The sequence below is a fragment of the Gossypium hirsutum genome, chromosome A01, assembly GCF_007990345.1.
Source record: "Gossypium hirsutum isolate 1008001.06 chromosome A01, Gossypium_hirsutum_v2.1, whole genome shotgun sequence".
Taxonomy (NCBI): Eukaryota; Viridiplantae; Streptophyta; class Magnoliopsida; order Malvales; family Malvaceae; genus Gossypium; species Gossypium hirsutum.
Window position 1 is genome coordinate 1677527 of NC_053424.1, and position 22772 is coordinate 1700298.

At 35.3% G+C, this 22772-nt stretch overlaps 2 protein-coding genes and 1 long non-coding RNA gene across 4 annotated transcripts; 2 read left to right on the top strand and 1 right to left on the bottom strand.

Annotated features, from left to right (window-relative positions):
- Positions 1-1145: 1145 nt before the first annotated feature.
- On the top strand, positions 1146-4427 carry LOC107944563 (probable disease resistance protein At5g63020). 2 transcript variants are annotated; one of them, XM_041117553.1, is made up of 2 exons: positions 1146-1284; positions 1440-4427. In XM_041117553.1, exon 2 carries the CDS (start codon positions 1476-1478, stop codon positions 4245-4247), a length of 2772 nt encoding a protein of 923 aa, XP_040973487.1. In that variant the 5' UTR covers positions 1146-1284; positions 1440-1475; the 3' UTR covers positions 4248-4427. The 2 variants fall into 2 exon arrangements, with proteins under 2 accessions (XP_040973487.1, XP_040973488.1); XM_041117554.1 differs by lacking the exon at positions 1146-1284 and having other exon boundaries at positions 1291-1695; positions 1762-4427.
- A 3935-nt stretch (positions 4428-8362) lies between these two features.
- Positions 8363-11259, top strand: LOC107942188 (disease resistance protein SUMM2-like). The gene has a single exon (XM_016875823.2). The coding sequence runs from the start codon at positions 8518-8520 to the stop codon at positions 11131-11133; it is 2616 nt and encodes an 871-aa protein (XP_016731312.2). The 5' UTR covers positions 8363-8517; the 3' UTR covers positions 11134-11259.
- A 673-nt stretch (positions 11260-11932) lies between these two features.
- On the bottom strand, positions 11933-13202 carry LOC107942195 (uncharacterized). The gene is made up of 2 exons (XR_001695792.2): positions 12594-13202; positions 11933-12270 (listed from the first exon to the last, which is right to left on the bottom strand). It is a non-coding gene; the product is annotated as an uncharacterized lncRNA (long non-coding RNA).
- Between the last annotated feature and the right edge of the window lie 9570 nt (positions 13203-22772).

A 22772-nucleotide genomic window follows, 5' to 3' on the forward strand; every position in this document is an offset into this window, starting at 1 on the left:
AATCATGAGAAAAGTTAACACTGTAATTTTTGGTACTAAAATCACTAGAAAAAATCAAATACTAAATGATATATTAAGTCTTTAAATAAATATTAGCTTTAAAATTTTAGAAACAAAATTTTTTAATTAAATAAAATATAAAACCACTTACATTTAATACAATATATAATTATTTTTATTATTTTAAATACTTGTTTATATAGTTTTTTTTTTAATTTAAAACAGTTTTGGAAAAAAACTATTTTTTCTGAAAAAATATTTATAAATATAAATCATTTTAAAATATTTAAAAATATAGTATTTTAATTATAATTGTTAATAATTTTAAATCTTCCTACATTTTTTAATCAACAAATTGTGATATATTTTTAGCATATTTTTTAATCAACAAATTATGCCCATTTATCTTAAATTTTAAAGAAGTAATTTAACTATGTTCTAAATAGATAACGTGTTAAGTAAAATATGAATATTGAAATTAGGATATGCAATTAGTTATGGTTTAATCATATTATATCATATTGTAACATGAAGCTTATGAGTGAAAATCCTCATATCTTTTTTATTTTGTCTATAGTGCTCAACTTACCTCCTCTGCATTTTGAATCTAGACACCTGCTTTGAAGGTTGAGAACCAGATGACTGCAGAGGGCATTAATTTTGCAATAAGTTGGTGGCTATACTACTTAATAACTACATACTCACAAAGATGTGTAAGCACAATTTTTTATGTGTTCCATGTCTTTAATTGGATTATGATAACCCCTGAAACAATTTCTGAATTCTTCCATTGGCATATATGGTCATGAATTCAGTTACCTTGATCTTCCACTGTTTTCTGTTTTTTGCTGATGTTTTTTTAAGTGGCAATGATAGTGCTTGTGAATATCTCATACATGAATGCTGTGGGAAGCTAATGCAGGGCAAAGCAAGTTGTGAGTTTCTACCCAACATGCTCATCTTAGTCTTTCTTTTCTGATGGGATCTTAATAATTGAGGTTCCTTTATCTTTGTTGAAGTGGAAGCCTTTAAAGAAAGAGGTAGCTCCCAACTTGCCTGATTTTTATATTAAACAAACTTTACACCTACTATGATTAATTAAAATATGTTGTATTAATGTTGCTCAAGTTGTAAAATAGAATAAGAAATTGCATATGGTATCCACTGCACACAAAATATGCCTTACAATGGACCGATTGTGTTAAAACCAAATAAAGTGGGATAAAAGGGAGCTGTGTGCAATGCAAGTCTTTCCACCAAGTCAATGATTTTACACAATTTACTGTAATTATCATCATATTCACTATCTCTTTTTTTTTTGGGTATCAAAATGCATGTGAACTTCCAACAGTTTGTCTTTATTTTTCTCCCCTTTGTAGTCTCAAACTTTCATAGAACTCCATAAGCATCTTTGATTTATTCCTTGCTTCTATTTCCAGATTGTTGAACTCACTCTTCTACAATCAAAACCAGGTATGGGTAATATCTTCTCAATCTCACTTTCACTCGATCCCATCATTACCCGTTTCTCGGATTGTGCGACTGGACGGGCAAGTTATATATGCAACCTCGAAGATAACCTCCATGCTTTACAAGCTGAAGTAGCAGGACCGAAGGAGCTCAGGAGTGATCTGATGAGCAGGGTCAGAATTGCTGAAGATGAGCAGCAGCTTAAGCGGCTAAACCAAGTTGAGGGTTGGCTTTCGAGGGCTGAAACTCTGATAAACGATGCTGATCAATTGCGGCTAAACCAAGTTGAGGGTTGGCTTTCGAGGGCTGAAACTCTGATAAACGATGCTGATCAATTGATTGTCCAAAGTCCTCAGCATGTTGAAAATCTATGTATGGGAGGTTGTTGCTCCACTCATCCTAGGTCCAGCATCAAGTTCGGGAAGAAAATTGCCAAAAAACTCCAAGAGGTGAAAGACCAGAAGGAGAATGGAGATTTCAGTGAGGTGGCCAGCAAGCCACCACTTCCTCCAGCAACTGAAAGACCTAGTCAGCCAACTGTGGGTTTAGAGTCCAACTTCAACAAGGTTTGGAGTTGTCTTCAAACGGAACAAGTGGGAATTATTGGCATATATGGCTTAGGAGGGGTTGGCAAAACAACCCTCCTAAACTTCCATGATACTACCCATGATTACCATGTCATTTGGGCAGTTGCATCACAAGATCGGCCAATTGAGAGAGTCCAGGATCAAATTGCCGAAAGAATAGGCCTTTCTAATGAAGGTTGGAAATCTAAGAGCCTTGATGAGAAAGCTGAAGGCATCTTCAAGGTATTATGTAAAAGGAAGTTTGCATTGTTGTTGGATGATATATGGGAATGGTTTGATCTCACAAGAGTTGGGGTACCTCTTCCAACACAAGAAAATGGCTCTAAAGTCATTTTCACAACTCGTCGTCTTGACGTGTGCTGTCAAATGCAACCGAACATGGATAATAATATCAGAGTGCAATGTTTACCACCAGGAGAAGCTTTCAAACTGTTCGAGGAGAAGGTTGGCTCAGAGACCCTTCAAATGCATCCAGATATTTGCAAGTTAGCTGAAGCGGTGGTTGAAGAGTGTGCAGGACTACCTCTCGCTCTCATTACAATTGGGCGGGCCATGGCATCCAAGAAGACTCCTCACGAATGGAAATATGCTATTGAAGTTTTAAGGCAATCAACAGCTTCTGTGTTCCCAGGGGTAGGGAAAGAGATGTTTCCCAAGTTAAAATTCAGTTATGACTATTTAACGAGTGAAAGAGTCAAATCTTGTTTCTTGTATTGTTCTTTATATCCAGAAGATTATAGCATCCCAAAAGAGGAACTAGTAGATTGTTGGATCGGGGAAGGACTTTTGGACAAGCATACCAATTTGAGCAGTGCCAGAAACCAGGGACTTTTCATTATAGGTTCTCTTATTTACGTAGGCTTATTGGAGAAAGAAGGTAATCTCTTTGTAAAGATGCACAATGTGATTCGTGACATGACTTTGTGGATTGCTGGTGAATCTGAGAAGAAGTTTTTTGTAAAATCGGGTGTTCAGTTAAAGGAACAACCAAAAGCTAAAAAGTGGGAAGAGGTAACAAGAATGTTGCTGATGGAGAATCAAATTGAAAATCTAACTGAGATATTGGAATGTCCCAATCTCCAAACTTTGTTTCTTAGGAGTAATCATTTGAAGGTAATCATCAATGATTTCTTTAATTTCATGCCGATGCTAAGGGTTCTGGACTTGTCTAGAAATATGAATTTGGAAGAATTGCCGGTAGGAATTGCAAAGTTGGTTTCACTAGAACATCTCAATTTGTCACGGACAAGAATAAAAAAGTTGCCAGTTGAATTGAAGGCCCTAGCAAAGCTGAAATATTTGAAATTGGAGAAAACAAGCAGGCTGAGTATGATCCCTCAACAACTGATATCCAGTTTCTCCAAGTTGCAAGTACTGAAAATGGTGGGTTGTGGTTATAGATGTTCGTTGGTTTTGGAGGAAATGGAGCATTTAAAATATTTGAATGTAGTAACCATTACTTTTAGAAGCGCTTCAGAGTTGGAAAAAGCTTCGAGGTTCAACAAGTTCTTAAGCTTTACCTTTGAATATGTAAGCCTTGAAGATTTCATGGATTCAAGATCATTGAATATGTTGGCTTTAGCTAATGTGCCACATCTACAGAGTTTATCATTTTCTTTTTGTATGTATCTGGAAGAAGTGAAGATTGAAAGCAACATAATTGAAGGTGTGGGACGCTTCCATAGCCTTCAATTTGTAAGCCTATGTTATTGCACTCGATTGAAGGATGTGAGTTGGATAATTTTTGCTCCAAATTTGTTAGGACTATTTATAATCAGCTGCCAAGGTTTAGAAGAAATTATCGACGAGGAAAAACTTGATGAAGTCACTAAGTCCAAGGCAGATGGTAACTTATTTTCTAAACTTGAGGTTTTTTATCTAAAAGATTTGCCCGAAATGAAAACAATATACCGCCATGCTCTGCCTTTCCCGCAACTGGAGGAAATCAAAATTCTAGAATGCCCAGTGTTGAAGAAGCTCCCTTTAAACTCCAATAGTGCAAAAGGACAAAGGCTCGTCATTGGAGGAGAGGAGGGATGGTGGAAAGATGTAGAATGGGAGGATGAATCCACTCGAGTTGCTTTTCTCCCTTCTTTCAAACCTGAGGTGGAATGGTGGAAAGATGTAGAATGGGAGGATGAATCCAGTCGAATTGCTTTTCTCTCTTCTTTCAAACCTGGTCTATTCTAATAAATGTTGGACATTAATTAACGCCTAAAACCTTGATTGTATCATAATATACCTCATTGTAAGTTCTATTGTGCCTATCCCTAGATTACATGTAGCTTGGTTCTTTGTTTTACACAGACTTTTTTCTTTAGTATGATTTTGAAAATATATTATGTTAATGAATTTAAATTTGAAGTATAACTTTCAACCCATCATATCATTTTCTTTTAATTTTATAACTAAAAATTTCCATAATTATAGTAAAATTAAAATTTTCTTATAAATGTTGTTTTAGTTTGTATTTCTGTATATTTAAATATGAAATTTTTTATAGGAGAGAAAAATATGTTAAGTATAAATTCTGAATTTTAAAAAATTAAAAATTTAAGTTTTAATAAGTTAATAAAATATAATTTATTTTCATTTATTATACATGTTATCAATAAAAAAACTTATTAGATACTAAATATTGATAATTATATTATAATAAAATAACGGTGACATAATATAAATTTTAATATTTTTATATTAAAACTCATTAATACAAATTATTAACATTTTAAAATTGTTTATGATTGTAGAATCTGAGATCATGCAAGTACAAATATTAACAATGATGTTTCAATGTGTTTCAATGTTGAAATATGGTTATATGATTAGATTAGGGTGTTTCAAATTTAAATATATATAATAAAAAAATTATTATTATAAAAATTATTTACTGATTATTTTTTTAATATTTTAATAATAAAAAAATTATTATTATACAAATTATTATTAAAAAATTATTAAAAACCAACTTAATCATTGTTTCGATATCATATATGAGCTCAGCTTAATTTGTGAACATCTTTACTCAAACACGATTATTAAAAGTGAGATTATGTATATGAATTCTCTATAATTATAGACTCATAAACAAGTTATTGTAATTAATATTCAAATGGCAATCTCTGAATTTAATAAGTTACAGCAAACTGATTAGTTAAATGTTTGATGAGTATAGTTATTAGACATCTCCTTCTCCCACTTCCTTTGCATTTTGAATTTAGCCCCTCTTGTAACACTAAAATAACATTAACAGAGAAAGATTATGTATAGAGGTAAGAATACTATGCCTAATTTCAACTTGATTTTGTAATATTTCCATCAAATAATTTATGCGCCTTTATCATAATGTTATAATTAAGAGTGTGTGTCCACTTCTGCGGATTCTCGTGTGGTGTGTTAATAATTTTGAGAAATACTCGGTACTAAGTGAGTATAAGCTGATGAAAAAGCGAAATCTTATTTCGTGTATTGTTATTTATATCCAGAAAATGATCTCATTAAAAAAGATGCACTAATGTATTATAGGTAATCAGTATCAGAAATGTTATCACTATAATTTTTGGGTACTAAAATCATGAGAAAAAATCGAATATTAAATGATATATTAGCTTTAAAATTTTAGAAACAAAATTTTTAATTAAATAAAATATAAAACCACTTAAATGAATACAATATACTACCATGCTCTGCCTTTCCCACGGCTGAAGAAAATATCAATTGTAAAATGCCCAATGCTGAAGAAACTCCCACTAAACTCCAATACTGCAAAAGGACAGAGGCTCATCATTAAAGGAGAGTGGGTGGTGTAAAGATGTAGAATGGGAGGATGAATCCACTCGAACTGCTTTTCTCCCCTCTTTCAAACCTCTGTAATCTATGAAATGTTGGATATTAATTAAGGCTTAAAGCCATTATTGTATCATAGCATACCTCACTGTAAGTTCTATTTTGCATACCTTTAAATTACATGTAATTTATAATAAAATGTTTGATTTGAGAGTATATCATGTTGGTTTTCTCTATTTTTGCTTCTCCCAAAGAGCAGAGCTCAAATATTACCTTATTTCATTATGATGGTTCTGCTTCAAACTTACCTTTTCGAAAGGAGCTGATGCATTTATGGAAGGACTTGAAGTCTTTGTGTCTTGTATAATTCGACCATGTGAAATTTCACCTGAGTAAGATAAAACAAAGGAATTGTCTCATCTATAAATCAAACTTGAAATGATATTCACATCTGTCAGTAGATAACATAATTTCTTTCCCCTTCGTCAGACCACATGCCATAATTCAGAAACATAACCATCGTAGTTACCTTTGTTAACAGGTTCCTCTGTCAATCCAGTAGACTGCATTTCTAATATACAGACTTCAGGCTTCATTTATCAATAAGTTAGAAGGATTATCAAAGAAAGGCTAAAAGACAAAGAAGGCATGCAAAGATTTAATCACTTACAGCAAACTGGTTAGTTAAATACTGATGCTTATATTTATTGGACATCTCTTCAATTGGTTCTTTGCCTTCGGACTGCTGTTGTTGTTTCCTTCACTCAGACTCATACACCTATTTCATAAGTGACACATTCAACATACATTTGTATTAGCTGGTAAAAAGCACCAAGTCCCAACATTACCTCTCAATATCTTCGAACATGATCAAGATAACTGTAACCTTCATGTTTTTTTCTATGAAAACCAGCTTTAGTCAGCTCATCTTCATCACCATCACTTTCAGCAGGTTTACTCAACTCATCTTCAGCTGAAGTTCTTCTTTCTCAAGTTCTTTCCAACCTTGACATTATACTGCCATGCTCTGCCTTTCCCACAGCTGAAGGAAATATCAATTGTAGAATGCCCAATGCTGAAGAAGCTCCCACTAAACTCCGATACTGAAAAAGGACAAACGCTCATCATTTTAGAAGATGAGTAGTGGTGGAAAAATGTAGAATGAGAAGATGAATCCACTCAAATTGCTTTTCTCCTTTTTTTCATACCTCTGTAAACTACAAATGCTGTCTATTTTGTTGTCAAATAACGATAGTTATTCAAATAACAAGTAGGATTTTAATGTCATATATGTATCATTAAACTTATGGTCTTGGATTTAGTTGCCTTCGTCTTCCAATGCTGTCTCTTGTGTTTCCTTTTCTGATCATTGTTTAAGTGGCAATAATGGTGCTTGTATGAATGCTAGTGATTCAGTGCTATCAGTAAGTGTGCAAAGCTTTTTTTGGAACTCTAGCTTCCATTTGGATAACAAAAAAGTCCAAGGCTGTACTTCTCTTTACATTCCTAGAACAGGGATTTCATTTGCTGATGAATTGCTAGGAAGGTGGCAGAGTAATGTTAGATGTTACTACCTAACATCTTACACATGCTGCTATTAGTATTCCTTTTTCTTTTTTTTTCGATGGGATCTTAGTTCTCCCCAATAATGCAAGTTGCCAATGAGGGGAGTGGTTTCCACACAAAGGACAAGAATTTTCTTTCATCTGTCATAACTCTCAGCATGCCAAATTGGAATTCAGACTTTAGAATAAAATTCAGGTTTTAAAATTGCAGATTCACTGGTTGATTGCAAGTTGCCAATGAGGGGAATGGTTTGCACACAAAAGACAAGATCCTTTTATCTGTCATAAAAATTAGCATGTCAAATTGGACATACTGTCCACCCATAATGCCCTGCCCAAAGCTACCAAAGAAAGTGGAACCCTTGAAAGAGAAAGAGAGATGTAGGTCCAACCTGTGAATTCCTTTATTGGATCATGCCACTAAAAAATATTCATTTTATTAACAAAATCATAAAAACTTTAAACTTTATAATATTATAAAATTTAAGTATCAAAATATATAGCTTTTCTAAAATACAGGTATCACATTAAAAAAAATTATCATATCAAATAATATATTAAGCATTTCAATAATTATTAACTTTAAAATTTAAAAACAAAATATTTTAATTAAATAAAATATAAAACCACTTAAATTTAATACAATATATAATTATTTATTATTATTTTAAATACTTGTATATATAGTTTTTTTTAATTTAAAACAGTTATGGAAAAAAGATTTTATTGAAAACATATTTATAAATTTAATTTAATTTAATTTTTTTAAAAACATAGTAATTTAATTTTAATTTTGAATAGTTTTAAATTTATATACATTTTTTAATTAACAAATTGTAATATATTTTTAGCATAATTTAAACACTTTGTACATATTTATGTAAAATTTTAAAATTTTTTGATTATTTTATATTTTTATTATTTTTTGGTACCAAAATACATGTGAACTTCCAACGATTTGTCTTTGTTTACCTGCGGATTTTCTCTCTCTCTTTTTGTTTACGAAAATATTCTCAATCTTTCATATAGCTCTATAAGCTTCTTTGATTTATTCCTTACTTCTATTTCCAGCAATTGTTCAGCTCACTCTTCTAAAATCAAAAACAGGTATGGGTAATATCTTCTCAATCTCACTTTCACTCGATACCATCATTACCCGTTGTTGGGATTCTGCTTTTCTATGCAAACTTGAAAAAAACCTCCCTGCTTTAAAAACTGAAGTGGAAGATTTGAAGGCGACCAGGAGGGATCTGATGAGCAGGGTCAGGGTCGCTGAAGATGAGAAGCAACTTAAGCGGCTACCCCAAGTTGATCTTTGGCTTCAGAGGGCTGATCGTGTGATAACCGATGCTGATAAACTGATTGTCCAAAGTCCTCAGCATGTTGAAAAGTTATGTATGGGAGGTTGTTGTTCCAGGCATCCCAGGTCCACCCACAAGTTCGGGAAGCAAATCGCCACAATACTCCAAGAGGTGAAAGGCCTGAAGGAGAAAGGAGATTTCAGTGACGTGGCCTGCAAGCCACCAATTCCTTCCGCAAATAAACGACCTTCTGATCCAACTGTGGGTTTAGAGTCGTATGTCAATCAGGTTTGGAGCTGTCTTCAAAAGGAACAAGTGGGAATTATTGGCATATATGGCTTAGGAGGGGTTGGCAAGACAACCCTCCTAAACCAAATCAATAACAAATTCCATGATACTACCCATGATTACCATGTAATTTGGGCAGTTGCATCACAAGATCGGCCAATTGAGAGAGTCCAGGATGAGATTGCCAAAAGAATAGGCCTCTCTAATGAAGGTTGGAAATCTATTGAAGAGAAAGCCGCAGACATCTTCAACGTCTTACGTAAAAAGAAGTTTGCATTGTTGTTGGATGATATATGGGAATGGTTTGATCTCACAAGAGCTGGGGTACCTCTTCCAACACAAGGAAATGGCTCTAAAGTCATTTTCACAACTCGTCGTCGTGATGTGTGCTGTCAAATGCAACCGAACATGGATAATAATATCAGAGTGGAATGTTTACCACCAGGAGAAGCTTTCAAACTGTTCGAGGAGAAGGTTGGATCAGAGACCCTTCAAATGCATCCAGATATTTGCAAGTTAGCTGAAGCGGTGGTTGAAGAGTGTGCAGGACTACCTCTCGCTCTCATTACAATTGGGCGGGCCATGGCATCCAAGAAGACTCCTCACGAATGGAAATATGCTATTGAAGTTTTAAGGCAATCAACAGCTTCTGTGTTCCCAGGGGTAGGGAAAGAGATGTTTCCCAAGTTAAAATTCAGTTATGACTGTTTAGCTGATGAAAAAGTGAAATCTTGTTTCCTGTATTGTTCTTTATATCCAGAGGATAAATCCATCGAAAAAGATGAACTAATACATTGTTGGATCGGGGAAGGACTTTTGGACGAGCATACCAATTTGAGCAGTGCCAGAAACCGGGGACATTTCATTATAGGTTCTCTTATTGACGCATGCTTATTGGAGAAACAAGGTAATCATCGTATAAAGATGCACGATGTGATTCGCGACATGGCTTTGTGGATTGCTGGTGAATCTGAGGAGAAGTTTTTTGTCAAATCAGGTGTTCAGTTAAAGGAACAACCAAAAGCTAAAAAGTGGGAAGAGGTAATAAGAATGTCGGTGATGGATAATCTAATTGAAAATCTAACTGACATATTGGCATGCCCCAATCTCCAAACTTTATTTCTTGGGAGGAATCGTTTGAAGGTGATCATCAATGATTTCTTTAATTTCATGCCGATGCTTAGGGTTCTAGACTTGTCCCACAATATGAATTTGAAAGAATTGCCAGTTGGAATCGGAAAGTTGGTTTCACTAGAACATCTCAATCTGTCGTTTACACACATAAGAAAGCTGCCAATCGAATTGAAGGCCTTAAAAAATCTGAAATATTTGAATTTGGAGCGGACAAGGAGGCTGAGAATAATCCCACAATTGATATCCAGTTTCTCTAAGTTGCAAGTACTGAAAATGGAGGGGTGTTGCTATCAATGTTCACTGGTTTTGGAGGAAATGGAGCATTTAAACTATTTGAATGTGTTGACCATTACTTTTACAAGCACTTCGGAGTTAGAAAAGGCTTTGGGGTTCAACAAGTTCATTAGCTGTGCCATTGAACATGTAAGCCTTCAAGGTTTTAGAGATTCAAGGTCATTGAATATTTTGGCTTTAGCAAATTTGCAGCCTTTATATAGCTTAGAACTTTCGGGTTATATGGTTATTGAAGATGTGAAGATCGAAAGTAACATAATTGAAGGTGTAGGATGCTTCCATAGCCTTCGATCTATATACCTATTCGACTGCAATCAATTGAGGGATGCGAGTTGGATAATTTTTGCTCCACATTTGGAACGACTATTTATACGTGATTGCCAGGGTTTAGAAGAAATAATCAGTGAGGAAAAACTTAGTGAAGTCGCCGAGCTAAAGGGAAATTCAAACTTGTTTTCTAAGCTAGAGTTTTTGCATCTACATAATCTGCCCAAAATGAAGACAATATACAGACATGCTCTACTTTTTCCGCAGCTGAAGAGAATCACAATTTTAAATTGCCTAATGCTGAAGAAGTTCCCACTAAACTCCAATAGTGCAAAAGGACGAAGGCTCGTCATTGAAGGAGATGAGGGATGGTGGAAAGATGTAGAATGGGAGGATGAATCTACTCAAATTGCTTTTTTCCCCTCTTTCAAACATCGGTAATTTACTAAATGTTGGATATTAATTAAGGCTTAAAGCCATTATTGTATCATAGCATACCTCACTCTAAGTTCTATTTTGTCTATCCACATGACTTTTTCCTTTAAATGAATTAACCCATTTTTATAATTTAATTTTTTTTATTGTAGATTAAGTCTTGGCTCAATTAATATTGTTATTATGGCGACAATAAGAGAATGTGAGTTTAAGCAGAAATAAATATAAATTATTTTTTGATTCACACGTTTAAGAGACTATAAGTAGTAATAGGAAAATCTATAAATTTTTTTATTATTTATATTGGTTTTTGTTTAATAATTTTCTTTAAAAGAAACCAACTTAAGCATTGTTTCGATATCATATATGAGCCTGACTTAATCTGTAAATATTTTACTCAAACCCAATTAGACATCTCCTTCTCCTACTTCTTTTGCATTTTGAATTTAGCCCCTCTTATAACACTAAAATAACATTAACAGGTAAAGACTGTGTAAAGAGGTAAGCATACTATGCCCACTTTCAACTTGATTTTGTAAATATTTCCATCAAATAATTTATGCGTCTTTATAATAGTGTCATAATTAAAAATGTGTGTCCACTTCTGCAGATTCTCATGTGGTGTGCTGATAATTCTGGGAAATACTCGGTACTAAGTCGGTATAAACTGATGAAAAAGTGAAATTTAGTTTTGTGTATTATTCTTTATATCCAAAAGATGATCTCATTCAAAAAGATGCACTAATACATTATAGGTAATCAGTATCAGAAATGTTACCACTGTAATCTTTGGGTACTAAAATCATGAGAAAAAATCGAATATTAAACGATATATTAGTGTAATGGGCCAATTTAACCCGGGCCCGTATAAGCACAAAACCAAAATAAATAAAAATACATTAACAGTCCAATAAAAGTCCATTTAATTAATGTCCTATTACAAGCCCAAAACAGTCCCTCTAGCCCAAATCTAGTGGCCCAATACCCAATTAACCCAAGTGGCCCAAGGTTTGAAAACAGGGCAGAACCCTAGCAGCAAGGAACGCCGCAGCCCTAGCCTCCAGCACGCCTCCGTACGACCCCCTGTGCACCTCCGTACAGCCTTGACGCACCACCCGTACCCGAGCGCCAGCACACTCGCACCTGCAAGGAGACAAACAAGCAACAACAGCAAAGAAACACCAAAAAGAAAAAACATTGTATTTTTTGTTTTTTCGTTAATTTTTCCTCTTTCCTTTCGGCTATAAAGCCAGAGTTTGAGTCTTTGTAAAAGGTTACGTGGAGAGAGAATACACGTACAATACAGATACACATTTTCGCATATTGAATACAAAAGAAACACCAAAAAGAAAAGGTGATTTCTGTTCCTAAGTTTCTGGGTTTATTACACTTTATTCTTGTCCATTCCCGTTGATTTTCTTTCTTTTTAGTATCTAAATAAAAAGAAAAAGGAAACGAAACCTTACCTTGAAAATAGGCCATCGATCCTCCCCTGCTTCGTCGAAATCGAAGTTAAAGGGAGAGGATTTTGAGGCCAAAGAACGACTTGCCGAGGCCAGAAGCACGAAACGCCTTCTCGATGGCGGTTTGGGTGTTCGAAACGGGGCTTTAGGTTTCGGCCAGATGAAGAGGGCAGCAAAGAAAGGAAGGAGGAGGCTAGGGTTTTGAAATGGCTGAATAGCCAAATTTGGGGCTTTTTTTAAAGGTCTGAATACGATGCCGTTTCAAGCCAGTAACCAATGGCATTGAAACGGTGTCGTATCTATCCTCCGACCCGACCCGATCCGGTGTACTACCCCGATGACCCGCGTGTTTTTGCGGTGAGGGATTATTTACAATATTAGTCCCTCCCTTTCGCACCATGTGCAAATCGGTTTATATTCACATTCCTTTTTTCTTAAATTTCCCCTACAATTTGCGCGCACTTGCATTACGGTCCGAGCGTCAACGCCGCGTTTTGGGAGCCTGGAATATTTCCAGATAAAGCCCCTGCGCATTGGCGCGCATCGTGCAGTGGTCCCTTCCTTCATTTTTTTGTTTTCAAATTTTCCCCTTTATTTTGGATCTTTTTTATTAAGTCCTTTTAGTGTATTTTTAATTCATTATATTCTAATATCTTTTCCTTTTTTAATGACTTTAGATGATTGTTTTTTTTATTCTCGTAAATTCATTTCTGTAGCATTAACATTACACTTTGAATACTTCAAATTTTCATCTCATTCGCATTATTATACATATATACATTATAATAATGATTATCTATTTTTATACATAATGGCTTTTGACTCTATATATATCTTTGCATGTCAATATATTTCTTTTATTGTTCTAATATGTTTTATATACGTTTCACATAGGATTTAAGTTATTTTGTATCCATTTATATTAGTACATGTATTTAATTCATACACATTATTAAGCATGTATATACCTTATCTATGAATTTGCATGTACTTACTTTTAGACACATGTATTTATATATTAATATGTTTATTACCCTAATAGACTTCTTATTTTAATATACTTTTCGTTTTATGATTTATTAAATATTCTCTATATATATGAAATAATTCTTGGAAACTTCTTTTTTGTATACTTATAAAATTATTATTTTTGAGTGTATGTATATATTTTATATTGCTTTTGTGTTTTACATATAGCCTATTATCTAAATATTTTGATATAAGGGCATATATATAATTTTTAGACTATTTTAAAATTTTATATACACCTTATTATTAATCTCATGTTCTTTTTTTATAATAAACTTGCATGTACATATTTTTTTTTTGTTATGTCCCTTCTTGTACCTTTATTATTCTTTTGCATTATTAAAATTATCATGTACTTTGTCAACTTTTAAATAAATTTGTGCTGAAATCATTTTACATCCAATTTAATTCAAATTTTCATTTTCTAATATCTATTTCAATAATTATATATATATATTCTTATTTTTATGCAAATCTGTCAATTCATACATTAGGTGTTTTGAAATATTCATTCTACGATATATATATTTTAATGATTGCATGTGTCTATTAAGCTTGACATTATTTTACAATAATCTTATACCATGTTGCTTCTTCGAATTGCATTCTATTTTATGCCTCTAATAATTTTATTATGTCATGTATGCCGTCATTGCATTTTATTCATTATTGCCATGATTAATTGTTCTCCGTACATAATTGAGGTTGAGTCATATTTTCAAGCTAATTGTATTTAATTGCTCATTTTCTTGGTTGATCGATATTCTCATTCATCAAGTATGGTATCTCATATGCACCTATTATCCCATCTCATCGTTTTCATTTGGTTTTTCGAAATGTGGTTTTATAAAATCCAATTTCTACGACTAATGTCATCTTATTTCAAATCGAATTAATATGTTTTTAAGTATTCATCCAAAAATTCTTCAAAATGAAGGCGAAATTTGATGTTCGGCGATTCGCGGAATCGTGCCCTAACGTGTTGGGTTGCAATTTCGTATTTGCTCAGAATAATCGAATTTCCCTTCGAAATTTCATTCATACTTTTTAAAATCCCTTAAATGAATATGAGATTTGATGTTTGGCAATTCGCGGAATTGTGCCCTAACGTGTTGGGTTGCAATTTCGCATTTGTTCAAAATAATCGAATATCATTTTAAAATTTTGCTCGTGTCTCTTAAAATCTCTAAAACGAAGGCGATATGTGATATTTGGCAATTCGCGAGATCGTGCCCTAACGTGTTGGGTAGCAATTTCCCGATTTTTTTAAAATAATCAAATATCCCTTCAAAATTTCACTCGGCTTTTCTAAAAATCTTTTAAAACGAAGGCAATATTCGGTGTTTGACGATTCGGGAATCATGCTCTATCGCGCTGGGTTGTGATTTCTAGTTTAGTCAAAACAATCGAATATTCCTTTAGGTTTTCATTCGCTTTTTGAAAACATTCTTAAAAATGAAGACGATGTTCAATGTTTGGCGATTTGAAAATCGTGCCCTATCGTGCTGGGTTGCGCTTTTTCATTTGTCCAAAATAATCGAATATCTCCTCGGAATTTCACACGTATTTTATAAGGTAAGGCAATGGTCAATGTTTGGAAATTCGAGGAATCGTACCCTACTGTGCTGGGTTTCGATTTTTCATTGGACTAAATAATTGAGCATCCTTTTGTGATTTTCAAATTATAAATTTTTCGGACGTCGAAACAAAAAGGTTTTTGACAATCAACTCGGGTTATTCAACTTTTATTAAAAGGAGCCACATTCCGAAAAACATTTTTTTTAGACATAAGGATAGTATTTAATTGATTTGGTACCAATTTTGAGCGTAGTGAGGGTGCTAATCTTTCCTCATGCGTAATCGACTCCCGAGCCCATTTTTCTAAAATTTTCGTAGACCAGAGTCATTGTTTTAGTAAATCGCAAACCTTTTATTAAAATAACCAAATTTTTAAGTGATCCGATCACACCTAAAACAAAAAGATCGGTGGCGACTCCATATTTCTATTTTCCAAAAAGTCGATTCCCCTCATTTTTTAAACCTAAAATTTTTTAAATCGAGGGATGGTTTCAACAATTAGCTTTAAAATTTAATAACAAAATTTTGAATTAAATAAAATATAAAACCACTTAAATGAAGACAATATACTGCTGAAGAAAATATCACCACTAAACTCCAATAGTGCAAAAGGACAGAGGCTCATCATTAAAGGAGAAAAGGGATGGTGGAAAGATGTAGAATGGGAGGATGAATCCACTCGAGCTGTTTTTCTCCCCTCGTTCAAACCTCAGTAATCTATGAAATGTTAGATATTAATTAAGGCTTAAAGCCATTACTGTATCATAGCATACCTCAGTTCTAATTTACATATCTTTAAATCACATGTAATTTATAATAAAATGTTTGAATCTGAGAGTATATCATGTTGGTTTTCTCTATTTTTCGTTTCTCCCAAAGAGCAGAGCTCAAATATTACCTTATTTCATTATGATGGTTTTGCTTCAAACTTACCTTTTCGAAAGGAGCTGATGCATTTATGGAAGGACTTGAAGTCTTTGTGTCTTGTTGTATAATTCGACCATGTAAAATTTCACCTGAGTAAGATAAAACAAAGGAATTTTCTCATCTATAAATCAAACTTAAAATGGTATTCACATCTGTTAGTAGATAACATAATTTCATTCCCCTTCTTCAGACCACATGCCATAAGTCAGAAACATAACCATTAACAGGTTCCTCTGTCAATCAAGTAGACTGCATTTCTATATACAGACTTCAGGCTTCATTTATCAATAAGTTAGAAGGATTATCAAAGAAAGGCTAAAAGACAAAGAAGGCATGCAAAGATTTAATCACTTACAGCAAACTGGTTAGTTAAATCCTGATGCTTATATTTTTTGGACATCTCTTCAATTGGTTCTTTGCCTTCGGACTGCTGTTGTTGTTTCTGTTGGGGATTTGGCACACTTTAACCAGATGAAGTAAGAACTTCAATCTGGACTTTAACAGCAGTGTATTATACCTAGATAAAGAATGAAGTAAAAATGCTTGGAATTCAAGCTTTGAGCTACTGCTAGAAATGGAGAACAGAATTTTGAAGGCAAAGAGAAGTGGAGCAAATGGAAGTAAAATCTGATGATTTCATTCAAAAAAAAAACTTTGGCTCAAAGCCATTACATATATCAATCATTGACTGATCAAAAAATAAGAAAAAAACAATGCTTACCTAATACCACTAATTACATGGAAACTTGATAAAATAACTTGTACACTTGAACAAAGCTGGTAACCAGCTCTTTGACCATCAAGTTACATCAAGTTGTCATCCAAACATAATTCAAAATGAACTAAGTTACAAAAAAACATTGTTAAAAAGAAACAAAATGAAACTGAGGTGAAACAGTAGCATTAACATCTTCAGTTGCACGTACTTTATCCGGACAACTTATGTGCATGAATTCTTACGTGCATGAATTTGCATGAGCTGCATGGCCATCTTTTCTGGTTCAAGATGCATACTTCACCCGGTAATAATACAACAGTTTGATCTCTTTTCTTTTCTTTACAGCTACATGCATGGCTCGGGCTGCTTCTTGAAACTTTGGCTTCTTCACATGCTGCATGCAGGCCAATTTCCAACAGTTTCCTTCACTCAGACTTATACACCTATTTCATAAGTGACACATTCAACATACATTTGTATTAGCAGGTAAAAAGCACCAAGTCCCAACATTACCTCTCAATATCTTCGACCATGATCAAGATAACTGTAACCTTCATCTTTTTTTCTATGAAAACCAGCTTTAGTCAGCTCATCTTCATCACCATCACTTTCAGCAGGTTTACTCAACTCATCTTCAGTTGACATTATACTGCCATGCTCTGCCTTTTCCACAGCCGAAGGAAAATATCAATTGTAGAATGCCCAATGCTGAAGAAGCTCCCACTAAACTCTGATACTGCAAAAGGACAAACGCTCATCATTTTAGAAGATGAGTAGTAGTGAAAAAATGTAGAATGAGAAGATGAATCCACTCAAATTGCTTTTCTCCTTTTTTTTATACCTCTGTAAACTACAAATGCTGTCTATTTTGTTGTCAAATAACGATAGTTATTCAAATAACAAGTAGGATTTTATTGTCATATATGTATCATTAAACAGATGGTCTTAGATTTTGTGGCCTTCGTCTTCCAATGCTGTCTCTTGTGTTTCCTTTTCTGATCATTGTTTAAGTGGCAATAATGGTGCTTGTATGAATGCTAGTGATTCAGTCCTATCAGTAAGTGAGAAAAGCTTTTTTTGGAACTCTAGCTCCCGTTTGGATAACAAAAATGTCCAAGGCTGTAGGTGCTTTAGTTCTTTACTTCTCTTTAAATTCCTAGAACAGGGATTTCATTTGCTGATGAATTGCTAGGAAGGTGGCAGAGTAATGTTAGATGTTACTACCTAACATCTTACACATGCTGCTATTAGTATTCCTTTTTCTTCTTTTGATGGGATCTTAGTCCTCCTCAACATTGCAAGTTGCCAATGAGGGGAGTGGTTTCCACACAAAAGACAAGAATTCCCCTTCATCTGTCATAACACCTCAGCATGCCAAATTGGAATTCAGACTTTAGAATAAAATTCAGGTTCTAAAATTGCAGATTCACTGGTTGATTGCAAGTTGCCAATGAGGGGAATGGTTTCCACACAAAAGACAAATCCTTTTATCTGTCATAAATATCAGCATGCCAAATTGGACATACTGTCCACCCATAATGCCCTGCCCAAAGCTACCAAAGAAAGTGGAACCCTTGAAAGAGAAAGAGAGATATAGGTCCAACATGGGAATTCCTTTATTGGATCATTCTACTAAAATATTCATTCTATTAACAAAATTATAAAAACTTCAAACTTTATAATATTATAACTTTTGGTTATCAAAATTTATAATTTTTTTAAAATGTAAGTATCATATTAAAAAAATTATCAAACTTAAATATTAAATGATATATTAAGCATTTCAATAAACAAACTTTGCAAACATTTATGTAAAATTTTAAACATCTTTGATTATTTTATATTTTAATTATTATTTGGTACCAAAATACATGTGAACTTCCAACAGTTTGTCTTTTGTTTACCTGCGAATTTTCTTTCTCTGTTTTTGTTTACCAAAATATTCTCAATATTTCATATAACTCCGTAAGCATCTTTGATTTATTCCTTGCTTCTATTTCCAGAAATTGTTCAGCTCACTCTTCTGAAATCAAAACCAGGTATGGGTAATATCTTCTCAATTTCACTTTCACTCGATACCATCATTACCCGTTATTGGGATTCTGCTGTTGGAAAGGCTGCTTTTCTATCCAAACTTGAAGAAAACCTCCACGCTTTAAAAAATAAAGTGGAAGAATTGAAGGCGATAAGGACGTATCTTATGAGCAGGGTCAGGGTCGCTGAAGATGAGCAGCAACTTAGGCGGCTACCCCAAGTTGATCTTTGGCTTCAGAGGGCTAATCGTGTGATAGCCGATGCCGATCAACTGATTGTCCAAAGTCCTCAGCAAGTTGAAAAGCTATGTATGGGAGGTTGTTGTTCCAAGCATCCCAGGTCCACCCACAAGTTCGGGAAGCAAATCGCCACAATACTCCAAGAGGTGAAAGACATGAAGGAGAAAGGAGATTTCAGTGATGTGGCCTGCAAGCCACCAATTCCTTCCGCAAATAAACGACCTTCTGAGCCAACTGTGGGTTTAGAGTCCTATGTCGATCAGGTTTGGAGCTATATTCAAAACTGTTGAAAGCTGGACTGCAATGCAACATGGAGCCAAAAGCTTGCTACTGTCAAGACCAGCAGCTATCGAGCTTAGCTCATTTTGCTTGGTGCGCACGAATGGTTTTTGAACCGAATGAAGCAACCAACTTTGCTGCTTTGTTTTGATGTAATTTGGTTCAGTTCAACTTTAGTTTGTTTGTAATGCTAGTTAAACTTAAGTTAGTGACAAGATCTTTTGATGTAATGGCTGATTGGTCAGCTATGTTTGATTATTTTTTGGCTAGTGATTAGGTTTGTATTAGTTGGGGCAGTTAAATACATTAGGTAACTGTCAATGTATAATGTAACTCTTTTATATATTTCAAGTTGAATGAAAAATGTTCATGTTCAGTCACAACATTGCTGAGTATTTTGATTTTTTTGACCAAATTTTTGCTTTGCTTTGCCTCGATTCTTCTTGCTTCAGTCTTGCAAACACTGTGTTGCAACTTTGTTTTGATGTTTGCTGCTGCCATTGTTCCAACAAATGGTATCATGAGCCCGAGTCTTTGAGGGCCTTTGTATGCAATCTGTTGTGTTCGAATCAAAACCAACAGCAAGTTCAAAATTTGGTAAGGTCGAAGCATTTGGATTCAGTCTAGCAGAATGAGTTTCACTCCACCACCTCCACCAGTGTTCACTGGAGAAAACTATCACATTTGGATAGTTAAAATGAAGACTTATCTCCAGGCACATGATCTTTGGAGTGTGATCGAGAATGATGCTGAACCACCTCCATTGAGAGCCAATCCCACCATTGCACAGATGAGGCAACATACTGAGGAGCGAGCCAAGAAGCATAAGGCTATGGCCTGCTTGCAAAATGGAGTCTCTGATGTGATATTTACTCGCATCATGGCCTGTGACTCACCAAAGCAGGCTTGGGAGAAGCTGAAGGAGGAGTTCATGGGGACTGATAAGACAAGGCAACAGCAAGTGATCAACCTCGGGAGAGACTTTGAAAATTTGAGGATGAAGGAGTCTGAGACCATCAAGCAATACTCAGACAGGATAATGGCCATTGTCAACAGCATTAGGCTCCTCGGAGTGGACTTCACAGAGAGCAGAGTTGTTGAAAAGGTTATTACAACTCTCCCTGAGAAATTTGAGTCTAAAATCTCTTCACTTGAGGACTCGAGGGACTTATCAGCCATTTCTTTGTCTGAGCTGATAAACTCCCTGTATGCACTTGAGCAAAGGAGGGCAAATAGGCAGGAGGAGAATCCTGAAGCTGCCTTCCAGGCTAAAGCCAGTGAAGGCTCGAGTGTGAGTGCAAAAGGCAAGAAGCCTTGGCACAATAGAAGGGTCAAGTCAGGAAGAGATGAAGCAAAAAGGGTGTTCCCACCATGTTTTCATTGCAAGAAGACAACACATTCAGAAAAGTATTGCTGGTTTAGGCCAGATATTCAGTGTAAAAAATGCAAGCAGTTTGGCCATGTGGAGAAGGTGTGCAAGGGCAAACCAAGGGAGGCTGCTCTGCAACAAGCTAGACCTGCTGAGGACATTTAAGCTCAGGAGGAGCAAGTGTTCACAGCAACTTGTTTTGTTGGCACAACCAAGGCCAGCAATGATTGGCTACTAGACAGTGGCTGCTCACACCATATGGCAGCAGATGAGAAGCTGTTCAAAAGCCTAGACAGAAGCTTCCACTCGAGGATTAGAATTGGAGATGGTAGGCTGATTGAGGCTAAAGGCAAGGGCAGTGTGTTGATTAGCACTGGTTCAGGAAACAAGCTGATCTCAGATGTGTTTTTTGTACCTGACTTAGACCAGAATTTGCTTAGTGTAGGCCAATTAGTTGAAAAGGGCTATACATTGGTTTTTAAGGATGGTTGCTGTATTGTTCAAGACATGAATGGTCTGGAGTTAGTCACAGTCTCTATGACTGATAGGTGCTTCATGCTGGATGTTAGCCAAATAGAAAGAAAGGCATACACCAGCCTTGTTGAAAGCACTGACTTGTGGCATAGGAGACTAGGTCATGCAAATTTTAGATCCATCGATCTATTACATAGGCTGAATCTGGTTGATGACATTTCAAAAATTGAAGCTAGTGGGAATGTTTGTGAGGTTTGTCAGCTTGGTAAGCAGGCTAGACTGCCTTTTCATGCTGACAGTGCTTGGAGAGCTCAAGACAAGCTCGAATTAGTGCACTCTGATGTTTGTGGCCCTATGAGAACACCTTCAATCAGTGAAAACAGGTACTTTGCCTTGTTTATAGATGATTTAACAAGGTTGTGCTGGGTCTACTTCTTGAAGCAAAAGTTAGAAGTGTTTGAAGCCTTCTGCAAATTCAAGGCTTATGCTGAAAATCAGTCAGGCTGCAAAATTAGAGCCTTGAGGACTGATAATGGATCTGAATATGTGTCTGAGAGATTTCAGAAGCTTTGTGACAGTGCTGGGATTCACCATCAGCTCACAACAGTCTATACTCCTCAACAGAATGGAGTCTGTGAGAGAAAGAATAGGACTGTACTGAACATGGCCAGGTGCCTCTTGTTTCAAGGCAAGCTTCCAAGTCAGTTTTGGGCTGAGGCAGTCAACACCTCAGTGTATCTGCTCAACAGACTGCCAACTAGAGCAGTCAAGGATAAGACTCCTTTGAGGCTTGGCATGGAGTCAAACCTGTGGTAACACACTTAAAAGTGTTTGGCTGTGTATGTTATGCACTTATTCCAGTAGAGAAAAGGACCAAGCTTGAGAGCAGAGCAACTCCAGGAATCTTTGTTGGCTACAGCAGCAACAAGAAGGGCTATAGAGTGTATGATCCTACAGCAAAGAAGGTTTTAGTCAGCAGGGATGTTAAGTTTGATGAGGAAAAGGTGTGGAATTGGAATGGTGTTGTGGCTGACTTGTCTGAATTGGACCAGTTAGACTTGGTTGCTGAACCTGCAGAAGAAGGACCAAGTAATGATGCTGTCGATGATATACCAGTGAGGGGCACCAGAACTTTGGTTGATGTTTATCAGAGGTGCAATGTTGCTGTGATTGAGCCCTCAGACTTTGAAGAGGCTGCTAAAAACAGAAGCTGGATGAAAGCTATGGAAGCTGAGTTGGAAATGATCAACAAAATCAGACTTGGGAGTTGGTGAGCAGACCAGAACACAAGAGGGTCATAGGAGTTAAATGGGTGTATCGGGCCAAGTACAATGCTGATGGCTTACTGAACAAGCACAAGGCCAGGCTTGTGGTGAAGGGCTACAGTCAGCAGTATGGTGTTGACTACCTAGAAACTTTTGCTCCAGTGGCAAGACTGGATACAATTAAGCTGCTGTTTGCTTTAGCAGCTCAGAAGCAGTGGAGAGTTCACCAATTGGATGTCAAATCAGCATTCCTGAATGGTTTTCTCAAGG

Bases quoted from the DNA above. Each gene is read 5' to 3' on its own strand.
- LOC107944563 (XM_041117553.1), top strand. From the start codon at position 1,476: ATGGGTAATATCTTCTCAATCTCACTTTCACTCGATCCCATCATTACC.
- LOC107942188 (XM_016875823.2), top strand. From the start codon at position 8,518: ATGGGTAATATCTTCTCAATCTCACTTTCACTCGATACCATCATTACC.